Genomic DNA, 13254 nt, shown 5'->3' on the forward strand with positions numbered 1-13254 from the left:
GGCCTACACATATAGACACCTGTAGGGGTTTCCACATGTACACTCGAACCCTGCACAGACGAGAGTTGGGTTTTTGCCTAAATACAAGTCCCGGAAACCCCCAAGATCCAGACACCGCACATGGTGGGGGCCACCCCTGAGTATAGGCTGGGAACCGGTTTCTGGTTCCCGCTGTTGTGGGCTGCTTGCTTGCCCTGCTCCATGGTCGAGGACTCTGCAAGTTCAAATTCCTCTGAGTCCTTTAGGAGGCCTCGGGAACCCGCCCGCACAGAACTGGGGGCCAGGGCTCTGCAGGCGAAAGGGGACCCCGCAGCCCATCCATCGCCCACCTTCTAGGGCAGAACCTCGAGCGACCCAGCGGGGCCGCCAGCAGGTGGCACTGCGCTCACGCGCACCTGCAGGAGCCGGAGGCTGGGAGAAGGGGCGCGCAGCCCAGCCCGGGGGTCACGTTACCTTTGGAGATGTGCTTGACGAAGGACGAGGTGCCCCTGGACACTCCGCTGACGAAGGCGCCGGGGCCCCGCGTCAGCCCCTCGTAGGGCAGGCGGAAGAAGTCGGCCACGCCGGTGCCGATGCTGCGCACCAGGCTCACCGGGCTGCCCAGGATCTCCAGCGACCCCACCACCCAGCCTGCGGGCCAAGGCGAAGGGCAAGAGATTAGCTTGCAGGGCGCTGCCCAGCCCGGCCCCCCCCCCCCCCATGACCAGAATGCCGGCACCGGGGACGGGGGAAGCCTATGGCCCGCTCCATGTCACTTAGGCTCGAGGACCTTGGCACTGGGCCCCTCCACAGGACCCCCTTCCAGATTGCTCCAGGCCTAGAGTTTGTCCTTGGGTTCATCAAGATGACATCAAGAGTGTTCCCCTTACCGGGACATTTTAAAACCAGGATTTTCAGAAGGAACATGCCACAGAAGATGAAGGCATGGAGCAGGGAAATATGTGGGCCCAGGCACTTCAGACGACCTTCCCATCCATCCCTAAACTCAGGGGAGCAGAGCCAGACCCCTGCCTGGCTTCCTTCTAACAACCCTCCCCTCCTCCCCATGCTCTCTGGTTCAAAAACCAAGTCCATTACTGGTCTGAGTCACACTGATTATCCTCAAGTGGGTAGGGATCAGGAGGGCTGTTGGACTCTCCCAGGTTGACGGCCCAGAATGTTCCTTCAGCCCGGAAGGCCTGAGACTGCCCTAACAGCATCTCCATGTCCCTCCTTGCCGGAGGTTCCCAGGAGGAGAGCTGAGAGACTGTTACTGCCTAACAAAGTCACTGTTCTGGCCTGGCAGAGCAGTTACAGGCAGGAACACTCACCTGTCCCTGCCAGCAAAGGAGGCCCAACAGGGAATGCTAAAGCCACATTGGGATTTTGGTTTGGGGGCCATACCTGGCAGTGCTCGGGGCTCACTCCTGCCCTGCACTCAAGGATCACTCTGGACGGGGTTGGAGGGCCAGGAGTGCAGGGCAACAAATCCAGACCTGCGATGTGCAAGGCAAGCGCCCTCTGCACTGTACTCTTTCTCTCTCTGGCCTCATAAAGCCCACGTTCTTTCCTTCACAGCGAGGCATTTATTCTCTTGTTTTTCCCATTTCCTTTTTTTAAGGGGTGCCATATCTGGCTCAGTGCTTGGGGGACCATGCGGTGCTGTGGACGGAACCCCGCACCCCTACTTCAGCCCTTTAGGCCTCCTCCCGCACCTCTGTCTCGGTTTCTTCTGAAAATCACCTTCAGGGTATCTCTTCAGAGCTCTCTAGAAACCAAGCCCGGCATTTCTTCCACTCGGAACTGCATCTATGCAGGTGGGCACCTCCCACTCTGGGACCCCCGCCCCCGACCCTGCCCCGGGAATGCAGGACTAATCTGCTAAAACTGGGTGGGTGGCGGTGGGTGAATGCTGACCACCTTCCCACTCACCACTTCCCTCCAGATAAGCCCCAGATTGTCCGCAGGCTTTTAGTGACCGAATTCTCAACAGGCATGAGAACTTGGCGCTCGTGTGAGAAGTTCTTGTCTCTGCGTATAATGAGGTTGGGGCAATAGCTTAGAGGATTTTTAGGTGGATTATAGAAAATCCAAACAGAATGTGCTTGTGAAAGCTCATTAAAAACATAAAGCAAGAGTGAGCGAGCAAGTGAACGCATTCGGAGCACATGGGCCGCTGTTCCGGGGCAGCGCCTCTACCAGTGCACGGCCCAGAAGGGTCCACCTACCCTGGCTGTGGCCTGGGGTGCCCGCTCCTTCCCAGGACCCCCAGTCTGAGCCCGGCAGCCCAGGCCTGCTGCCCAGGCTAAAAAAGCACAAGCTGGCTGCAAGGGCAAGTTTTCTGGGATTGTTTATAAATAGAGCCAGCAATTAAATGTGAAATGTTAACTGCTTATTTTTAAACCATTTCTTAGCGAGGGGGAAATATTTCCCTCGCCGTTGTGCAAGCTATCAAAACATGGACTCTGCAGGCCTCCCTGGGTCTTGTCATATTCAGTTAAGCGCTGGGGCTGCTCGCTTAGCACTTATGAATTTCATTATGAGCAAACCGGATCTCTGCAGCCGAGCGACACTACGGGTCACTGAGCCTCCCGCTGACCATATATGGGCACATGTTTCTCAGCACCGAGGTTCCTGGGCTGTGACCATCAGAAGCAAGAAGTTTATGTTGAGTTTAGGTTTTCCTTTGAGGGGGACCTCCTAGGCAGTACTCAGGGGTTCTGAGGGGGTACATCCAGAAATACTTGGTAGTACCAGGCCGGAAGGCTCAGAGCTGGTGATAAGCCACTACACTGCCCTGGTGAGCAGTGTAGGGGGTTGCTAGGCAGTGCTGAGGGCTTAACTCAGGGCCTTTCTTGTGCCTGCAGGAGTGTCTGTGGGTCCTCTGATTTACCCACCCTGATAAGGATTCCTCACTCTTCATTACGAGGGGCCCTGCTTGGGTTCATGGGAGCTGAGGGGAAAGCCAGATCATTATCAAACAGGAACCAGTACTGCCAGCTCCCTGCACACATTCACCCCTCAAAGCCCCCTACAGAGGTCTGGAGAGTGAGGGCCGGATGCTGTCCTGTGCCAGGAACTGGTATTCCTTTCCCAATGTGTCCAGTGTGCCTCTACTGATGCATAGATGTGCCATGAGGTGGCCCACAAAATACAGGAATTGCCCTGACTTTATGTGGACTGGAAACTAGCTCATGGTGGGGCCACAGCCACAAGGTAGCTCGTTAGGGGCCCAGAGGCAGAATGGAGACGAAAGCTACTGAACTCCCACATCAGGCACCAATGCCCTCCATGTGCTGCCTTTCTGCCTTCCCAGCTCGGGCCTTACCTGCTCGGAAGAGCGCCCCGGCAGCATAGTGCATAGCCAGGGCATGGACAAGCTGGCGGGCTGTGGTGAAGACGGGGCCTCGCTCAAACACCGAGAAGGACAGTGGGGTGTGGTCGGAGGCAATGTACAGTTTGAGGGAGGCATGGATGCTGACCAGCAGGCTCACAGGCTGGATCACCAGCTTCCGGAGCCTCACAGGGTGCACCAATGCACTGGCATGCTGCCGGACCTGCAGGGGCAGTGCCTCCTGGCCTTCGGTGATGAGTGCTGGAGTGTAAGTGGCCGGCAAGTAGGACTCAAACAGGGTCTTGATGTAGTAGATGAACGTGTCTTCCACGTAGAGACGGCCGGGCTTCAGCTCAAAGTGGAACTCGTGGATGTCCAGGGGCGAGCGCATGCTTGCAGCCAGGGTGAGGCCGAGGCGGACGAAGCAGTTTTCCCGGAAGCCCTCCAGCTCCTGGGTGGATGCCAGTGGCCCAAGCGCTCGCAGAAAGGGCATTGGCTCAGTCTTCTCACCCTGGCACACCAGCACAGCAAAGTGGAAGTTGGACTTGCTGAAGAGCTGGTTGTCAAGCTGTAGGTCTCCACAGCAGGCCTCCAGCTGGTAAAGCTCTGGAAGTGCCCCCAGATCCTCGTCCCCAGGGAGCAGGTTGGCCAATGGGGCCACCTGCAGCAAAATGCCGTCCAGGGTGAGTCTAAGCAGTTCCGAAGAAGCTCTGTGGTGTGTCAGGTCATCCAGCATGATCAGGCTCAACTGGGTGACAGACACTGTCAAGGTCAAAAGCCTGTTCAGGTTCCTAGAGAGAAAAGAAGAGAAGCTTTAATCAATTTCTCTGGCCTCCATGCTTCCCTCCAACACAGCTGGGCCTTCTAGAACCTTTTGCTGTCCCGGCCCATTCCCCTCAACAGCAAATGAGTATCTGAGCTCCAGAAACCAGTTCGCGAGTCTCTCCAGCCATCCAGGCACTGCCATGTGGCAGCCTGTGGGGCCCTGATGGGCACTACATTTGTCCTCCAGGGTCTGTCTTTCCTGTCTGTGGGCAGGATGGCTGCCCTAGCCCCACAGTGCTCCTGGAAAGGCCACGTAGCCAGTCAACGCCCTTCAGGGATACTGAGTGCCAAGAACTGCTGGCCTGCAGGCAGGCCCTCAGCCCGGCTCTCCCTGTGTTCTCCATTTCAGTAGAGCTGCTCCCACTCAGGAAGACCCATGGAGTGCTGGATGCCTCGATCTCAATTTGGTATCCAGGAATTCTCCACTAATTGAACTGCGGGCTTATCAAGGAGCCCAGGATGATATGCTGCTGGGCCCTCAGAGCTGGGAGGGACTCCACTACCCAGCAGTGCTGAAGGGACTACAGGGCCAACCCCAATGATACTGGTTTGGGGTTAGGGAGCCTCCAGGAACCCAGGAGAGCCTATGTGGTGCCAGGATTTGAACCAAGGTCAGCCATGTGCAAGGAAAGTGCCTTATGGTCTTTTTCTATCTTTTTTTTTAATTTTGATTTTGGGCCATCTCTGGCAGTGCTCAGTGGTTACTCCTGGCTCTGCGCTGAGAAAGCCCTCCTGGCAGCCTCAGGAGACCATATGGGATGCTGGGGATGAAACCTGGGTCTGTCCTGGGCCATGTGCAAAGCAAATGCTCTACTGCTGTGCTCTCTCCGGCCTCTCTCTTTACCCTTTAATTTACTGCTTTAGATTCTTAAATGAGACATGACTTTACACCCGTAAATGAAAGTGTCGTAAACTAACATTACCTCAATGCAAAACTTATTTAATTTAATTTTTTTTTAACAGAGCAAAAGGAAGGAAAATCCTCTAAGAGTTCTCAAGCCAAAGGGAATTTGGGGTTTATAAATGCACCTGGCTCAAGTACTTTGAGAGAACAGAAAGATTTACTCCTCTCTAGGTCTTTGATGATGGGGGAAAGTTATTACCTTATTACTTAGGCATCTCCCAGATTACTTGCATTTCATTGTCCTAGATTTTCTGTGGAATGTCTTTTGCCCTTATTTAATATGGGCACTGGGGTATATAAAGTTCTTATTCTGGGACCAGAGCAATTACATACCAGGGAGGGTGCTTGTTGCCTTGCATCCCATGATCCCTGCATCCTATATGACCCAGAGCCCACCAGGAGTGATTCCTGAGTGTAGAGCCAGGAGTAGCCCAAAACAAATAAACAAAAAGTTCTTGTTCCCCTGAACTTTCTAAGTCAGAAGACAAGGATCTGAGCTCTTCGGCTTTGCTTGTGAAGCCCATGGGCAGCTCTGAGTCTGCAAGGGGAACACGGGGCTCCAAATGGCTAGTTGACTTCTGAACCGGCACAAATGGCTAACGTGTAGGTCAGTATGTGACTGCGGTGGGTTCATTTATATTTCAGGCTGAGACTGATGTGCTATCTAAGAAGCACACTTTGAGCTGTGAACCAGTTTGCTCTACTTGTTATAGAAGAAAATCCCAGAAGGCAATTCAGGATGCCTATAGCAAAAAGGATTTACTTTCCTTTCCTTTTGAGTCACATCTGGTGGTACTCAGGGATTATTCCTGGTGGGGAATCATATGGAGTTCTTGGAACCAAATCCAGGCTGGCTACATGCAAGGCAAGTGCCCTGCTTGCTGCAGTTGTTCTGGCCCACAGGGATGATTTATTTATTTATTTATTTATTTATTTATTTATTTATTTATTTATTTATTTTTGGTTTTTGGGCCACACCCAGTAACGCTCAGGGGTTACTCCTGGCTATGTGCTCAGAAGTTGCTCCTGGCTTGGGGGACCATATGGGACGCCGGGGGATCGAACCGCGGTTCGTCCAAGGCTAGCGCAGGCAAGGCAGGCACCTTACCTTTAGCGCCACCGCCCTTTGTATTCTTTATTTTGGGTTTTAGAGACATCTCAAGTTCAGTGCTCAGGTGTGAACTCTGGTAGTGCTCAGGAGCTATTCCTGGCTCAGTGCTCAGGAGTGTTCCATGGTGCTCAGAGGACTGAGTGTAGTGCTGGGGATTCAACTGTCCTTGCCACTACTGCAGCAAGTGTCCAGCAGGTACAACTTTATGCCAAGACACAGATGAATGAGTCACACAAGAATTCACCAGAAACTCTAACATTTATCTAGGCTGAGCAAGGATGGTGGGTTGTAAATTCACCACTTGCTGGAAGGGGAAAGAGTACTTGGCTGCTACGGCAAAAAGTATAAAAAAGGGTTTGTCTGTCCAGGGGCCAAAATGAGTATACAGCAGATCAGATAAGGCCCTTGCCTTACATGCAGCTGGGTTCATTCCCTGACACCCCATATGGATCTGGATCATGGCCAGGAGTGATTCCTGAACAGAGCCAGGAGTAAGCACCACCAGGTGTATCGCCAAACCAAAAAAGTGTTCTTCTGTTTGTTTTGTTTTATTTTTTTGGATTATTTGGAAGAGGTGCTCTGGGTCCCTGAGGGGTGGTGCTGGGATGACAAAGGGGTCAGCTTCATACAAAACAAGCACCTAGCCCCCCAGAGGATCTCTCTGGATCTGGAGTTGTACTTAAACCTACCTGGGGGTACCAGTCATAGCAGGTCCTGCCTTCTCTTCTGGGGCCACTGTGATGCACAGGGTGCCACATTGATGGCCAATGTCCACGTAGACATAGCCAAAGCCCGTCAGAAACACCACCTGCAGAAAACAGCCATATCTGAGTGCCAAGGAAGCATTGCCACTGAAACACTTGCTTTGCACTCTGTCCTGTGATTCAGTGCCACAAAAGCCCTGGTTACATTTCCCTGTAACCAAATGAGTGGTTGGAAATGAAAGGGGGTAGCGAGGATTAAAAAAAAAAAAAACGCAAGCTCAGATTTTTCAATATCCAGTTGTCAGGCTTGTGGGGAGCAGTGTGGAAGGTGGGGTGGGAGGGTCCCCATTCTCAGTTTCCTGGGAACTGACAAATACTTGTCCATGGGTTAGAACTTAGCCAGGACTGGATGCAGGTGCATATCTGAATTTCTGCAAGGAACAGGGGAGCCTGGAACATGGGACTTGAAATATGAGGCTCAAGATGCTTCAAAAGTACTGACTTTACCATAAATATGCCATTTCCTCATTTCTTAGCTGGAGACCTAAAATCACTGTACCCCCCACTCCCCAAACAGATGGACACTAACCCCTAGACTAGAGCAACCCACCAATGCTGCCTGGATGGGGCATCAGAGGCCAGGGAGGTCCCTGAAGTTTCTTGGTCATACCTGACTGTGTACGTGTGCCAGGAATCAAATTTGGACTGGCTTCATAGAAGGCCATGCCTTAACTGCATCTCTCTGTCTTTGTCTCTCTGTCTCGTCTCTCTCCAATCCCTAAAGCTGCTTAAACTTGACCCTGGGGACTCTGTGTCCACAGTCAGTAGCACCTGGTGGTGTGGTTAGAAGTGCCAGATGTGTGGTTGTTGCTGGTGAGTGGCAGCACCAGTTAAGCCCAAGACTTTGCTTGGATTGTGAGTCCCAGGAGTGAGACATCTTGGGGAAGGACCAGAGCCAGCAATGGGTGACCTGGATGGGCCACACTTTTATCATGAACTTTACAATGAAGAAGTTCCAGCAGGGGCATGGAAAGGACCACAGAGAGGACCCCAAATGCAAACATGAACTGGATTTCCATATCCTGGTCTTTTTCTTGGGTGCTGTCCTGCTCTGGAAATCCTGACAACCCCAGCAGCCAAGGTACCTGCTATCTTCTTGGTTTCCTCCTTCTTCTTGGTTGGGGCAGCCCAGGAGTCACCTGGTCCTCCCACTTTCCCGCAGTCTCCCCAACTCCATCCTACTCCTCCCTTCATTTTTTACAGGCACAGAAGAAATACATCACAGGACCCAGCCTCTCTCTGGTGCAGTAGCCACCCCAGGAATTAGGCCCCTAGCCTCAGGCCCCCATAAATAAAAATTAGAGCTTTTTGGGGGTGTGATTAGTGGGGGATGGTTCTGATTCTCAGTGCATTGGCCAAGAGGGTCACTTATATAGAACGTTAGTCATAGACCTACTGCTGGAGTCAGTCCTCAGCTGCTCAGCAGGAAAGCCAAGTTGATGACAAGTGAGAGTCTAGAGAGGGGCATGGCCAGATGAGCACTATACAGCTGCTTTGGGGGGCCCCATATAGAGGCCCCTTGGCCCATGTGCTGAGTTGGACAACCCATGTCCAGAGCTCAATCACTGTGTTTGGGGATGCCTGCCAGTCTAGACTGCGCCCCCTCTTCTAAGCATTTAGCAAGATTCCATTCCTGACCCCATGACTTGCTGTATGTGGAGCCATGTGACAACTTGCAGTTACTGAGCAAAAACAGGCCAGATTTGTTCCTTTGGAGCCAGAGCATCAAAGAGGCAGCTTTCCACCATTGCAGACACTAAACACTCAAGGGCCCTGGTGGGCCGAGTCCAGTCCATGGCCTGATACCAAGTCTGAATTGCACCAGACACAGTTTCTGGGATGGAGAGATGTACACTTTCTTTTCTACTGGCTCGAATGGCAGAGCTGAGAAACTGGGAACAAAGATGCAATTGGCCTGCTAAGTCTGAACTATTCTAAACCTGTTCTAGTTGGTTCAGTACTCTGAACATCTCCTACCCATGCCTGTGTGAGAGCCTAGCTGTGCTAATAGGTCAGCAGCAATTATTTCCAGTGGGAGAGGAAGTAGCTTAGAGGCAATGGGGACTGAGTCCACCACTTGCCAACACAGGAGGCTGCTGATCCAGACTCCGTCAGACAGGATGCTAGCTAGCCCTTCTGGGCTTGCCCCACCCATCTCCTCCACTGGGGCAAAGCAGCAAGAGTGAGCTCAGTATCACCTTGGACACCAATGTCTCCCCAACAAAACCCTCAAAGATCAAAGAACTAGTGCATCCCCATTGTTGTGTATGTAAATATTTTGGGGGATTACTATGTTACTCACCCTAAACTGATTGGTGATTGTGCCCTACCCTAGGGTGTGACCTGGCATTCTGCCCCCACCCTAGGGTAGGACCTGATTCTGCTTTCACCATTGGTTGGTATCTGATCCCACCATTGGGTGGGACCTGACTCTGGAGTATAAAAACGGGAGTCTGTGGAAGGCCAGGAGCTTTTGCTGGCTGGGACTGAATCTGAGTCTTTGGACTTCGGTTTTGTCCATCCGAATAAAGCAAATATTTCCACGAGCCTGACTGTCTGCGAGCTGTTTACCCGCCGTTTCACCTCAGAACCGTGGGCTAGACAGGGTGGCAGACGCGTGCTCCGAGCTGGAAGAAAAGGGCCTCATTCTCCATCCTACCATCAGTCAACCTCTTCAGGGGCTGACCTGCTACACCCATTATTTCAAGCCTTCTGGTTTGGTTGTGATTTGCTACACAGGTAGAAAGAATTGGATGGTATCTCCAGCCTTCTGGTCCCTGACTGATGGTGTAGAACAGAGACTCCTGAGTGAACAATGATAATCTTAGAGCCTGAGCAAGAAGAAGATTAGAAAAACAGCAGAAGACTTGGGATTAGGAGGCAGGGCAGAAGCTGAAGACTGGACAGAGGTTTTATTTCTGCTCTTGGCTTCATGAATTCCTAGGAGAGACTTGAATTGACACACATGAAGCGTCGTGTCAGCCATGTCAACTGACATGGTTAGGAATTGACCAGGCATTCAGAAGAAATGCAGCCTGATGTGACCAGGGAGGCAGTTCACAAACCTCATCAATGGGTAACCCCAGAAGGCAAGGTTTGAAAACAAGACCCTGAGAGTAAATGCTGGCCACTGCTAAGAAAGAGATAATTCAAAAAAAAAAAACAACTAGGCAGTTTGCAAACAAAAATGAAGGGACTAGAGAGAAGAAATCCAGCCCCTTGCAAAGCTAGACATGGATTTAAAGCCCCAGACAGCAAAAGATAAAGCTGTACAGGTGTAACTGCACCTTTGAGCATATAAGCTGAGTAACACAAGCCTCAGGGCTTGGTGCAAGCAAGGGACTTGTGGCTGAAATGACTCAGAAGGAAGTTGCTGAATGCAGCCTTCCCATTGAAGCACTCAAATCTACAGAGGTCAGGAAGAAGACACGGCCTGGTAGGTAGATTCCTTAGCAACTCAATAGGTAAGTTATAGATGTGGGAAGCTAGAGTGAAAGGTTTGTGGTTACCTGACATTTTGAGCTGGTTCCAGACACAGCCAAGAAAGAGCTTACAGTGGGCAGAAATGGAGACAGAAAGAAGGATATTGAATTCTGTGAGCAGAACAGCTCAAAGACCATGGCCTGCCCCTTGGGCCAGATGCCAGTAAGCACCCAGAAAAGCTTCACCTGTAATTAGCGTCCCTCTCCCCCCATCTTCCCATTTTCATCCTGCCCTGTAAAATAGCAGCATGGGTGGGTGAACTTAGCATGTCTTGGTGGAGTTTCACCCTGATGCACTAGATGGCCAGTGGGAGGAGGCAGGATTGGACCCTGGGGAGAGACCACTCCACTCTACTCCATGTGAAAAGGACAGACTTGCTGATGGCCTCAGGAATCATGTCTTCCTGTAATGTAGAACAATTGAGCCAACACCCTTGGGCCCCATCAGTGCATTCCTTTTCACAGAATTGTGGCAATCTGCTCAGAGCTGAACCTAAACTGAGCCCCACTTTCCAGGGGTTTGGGCAGCAGGACATAGCTGTTTGGTCCCTGGCAGTGGCTTGTTAATCTCTGCAGGGAACTGGGGAGTATTCTCAGGGCTCTGCCCATGGTGCAATAACCAAGTGAGTGGCAGCTAAAGAGAAGAAATTAAGGGATGAGAGCTGGACCCGAGAGAGATGCAAAGGCTGAAATGCGAAGGCAGATGATAACCAGAGATGAGTAGGGGTGGTTTCTTCCAGGACAGGGGGACTTTCTGAGTGAAGGGGAAGGAGTTGAAAGACACTAGGTGCAGGAGAACAAAGGATTAAAATAATAATGAAATGGGGTTGGAGCGATAGCAGGGCGATAGGGCATTAGCCTTGCAGGTAGCCGATCCAGGATGACCCAGGTTTGATTCCTAGCATTCCATATGGTCCCCTAATCCTGCCAGGAGCGATTTCTGAGTGCAGAGCCAGAAATAACCCCTGAGCACCGCTGGGTGTGGCCCAAAACCCCAAAAATAAACAAATAAATAAAAGATAGAAAAAGTATGTTCAGTGGGAGTGGTGGCACAAATGGTAGGGCATTTGCCTTGCATGGGCTAACGTAGGATGGACCATGGTTCAACCCCCGGCGTCCCATGTGGTCCCCCAAACCAGGAGCAATTTCTGAGCGCATAGCCAGGAGTAACCCCTGAGTGTCACCAGGTGTGGCCCAAAAAGCAAAAATAAAAAAAAAGAAAAGAAAAGAAAAGAAAAAGAAAAAGTATGTTCACAAAGCCTGGACTGGATCGCTCTAAAAGTTGGCTAGGCACTCACCAAAGGCAGGTGAGTGAGGCCAGCGAAAGTATCTGCCTACACACTCTGAGGGACACACACTAGCTTGGCTTAACCACCTCTTTGCTATGTGAATTCTCATGGGTGGAGTGGCAGGTATCCCCCAAAATGGGTGCATGCTCTTTACATAAATGGACTCAGAGTTGTCTCCTCTGCCCCATACTACATGGATTGCATTACACAGGTGAGTCCTGATTCATTACAGGACACCCAAAGTATCCCATAATTTTCCTCTCCCATAGGATGACTTGTGGGGAGGTTCTTTCTAGCACCCATTCCACCTAAAGAGCATTGGGGAAGTGCCAGTCAGACTAGGGCAGCAGTTTAGAGATCCTACACATTAGAAGAATATCTATTGATTCTCAACAGCACAGGGCCTAGGGCTGGCTTTGTTCAACATGTTTATTAATGACTTGGATGAACATGGAGCATGCATGCTTACCACATCTGTAGATGACATAAAGCTACCAGGATACTTAATATGTTGGATGAAGGTTTCACCCCACCTCTCTCTTTAAAAAAAAAAGTGATTTCAACAAGCTGGGCTGGGCCAACAGCAACAAGATTTAATTTATTGGGGATAAATGTAAAGTCGTGTCATTGGGTTCAAAAAGTCAATGGTACTGCAAGTTGTGAGATAAGGACCTGGGGGATGTGGTTGACCACAATTCAGTAATAACAGACGGTCTGAGCTCATTAATAAGGATGAACTCAATCTTCTCTTTCATGAAGGGAAGCCCGGGTGGGTCAGGTCACATCTGGACTCCCATGTGGAATTCCAGTTGCCAGCGCTTTGAGAGGGGTCCCAGCAAACTGGTATGTCTACACCAGGGTAACTGGAGATGTGTCTGGAAATCACATTTACTCAAGGAATGATGGGAGGAACCAGAAATGTTTGGCCTGGAGAAGAGAGTTTAGAGCGAAGGATGGAAAAGGTCCTGCAAGGGCAGTGGTGCTGTGGTGAGAGGGGCCATGAGGAACTGGGAAGGATAGATAGGGCGGGGGTGGGGGGTAGGAGGAGAAGGAATCCCTCCCAGGGGCTCAGTGCCAGCACGGGCCAAGGAGAAACTGTCCGCAGGTGCTATGACCTGGCAGGGCAATGGTTTCAGGAGGTAACTTGCACAGGGATGCACCTCTTAGAACACTTTCGGGGGTCAATGTCGGTGGCCAGGCACTATTCAAAGGGCAAGCAATGGTGGCCTGGTACAGGGAGATGAAGCTCAGGCCTGCCATTCTGACTTGCTGAGTTCTAAAACATTGACATTCTCCCAGGTGGGGAGAAGCCTAGAAGTGACAGCCTGGCCACCTCAGAATGTTCCAGCCACCCGAGGCCCCGTTTCATCACTCACTACACTTGACTTAGTAGGTGGATACCTAGAAGGCCAGGATTGTGTCATATTTAGGGCTTTGGCCCCCAGAGGGCTCAATAAAGGTTTCCAAATAAAGAGGGAAGGAACAGAAGCTGTGAGATGATGGGACTTTCTAAAGCCCCCACCCTCTTCACATCCCATGATTTGACATCAGAACACACTGTGCTGA

General features: G+C 51.3%; 1 protein-coding gene across 2 annotated transcripts in view; it reads right to left on the reverse strand.

Moving 5' to 3' along the window:
• Window positions 1-13254, reverse strand: part of VPS13B (vacuolar protein sorting 13 homolog B) — a 724212-nt gene that overhangs the window by 8426 nt on the left and 702532 nt on the right. For both annotated transcript variants that reach the window (XM_049773957.1, XM_049773956.1), the window contains exons 54-56: window positions 6843-6961; window positions 3308-4104; window positions 454-630 (exon numbers count right to left, since the gene is read on the reverse strand). In XM_049773957.1, coding sequence (XP_049629914.1) covers window positions 454-630; window positions 3308-4104; window positions 6843-6961 — 1093 coding nt within the window. The remainder of the gene's footprint in view (window positions 1-453; window positions 631-3307; window positions 4105-6842; window positions 6962-13254) is intronic.

The sequence above is a fragment of the Suncus etruscus genome, chromosome 5 (genome assembly GCF_024139225.1).
Source record: "Suncus etruscus isolate mSunEtr1 chromosome 5, mSunEtr1.pri.cur, whole genome shotgun sequence".
NCBI lineage: Eukaryota > Metazoa > Chordata > Mammalia > Eulipotyphla > Soricidae > Suncus > Suncus etruscus.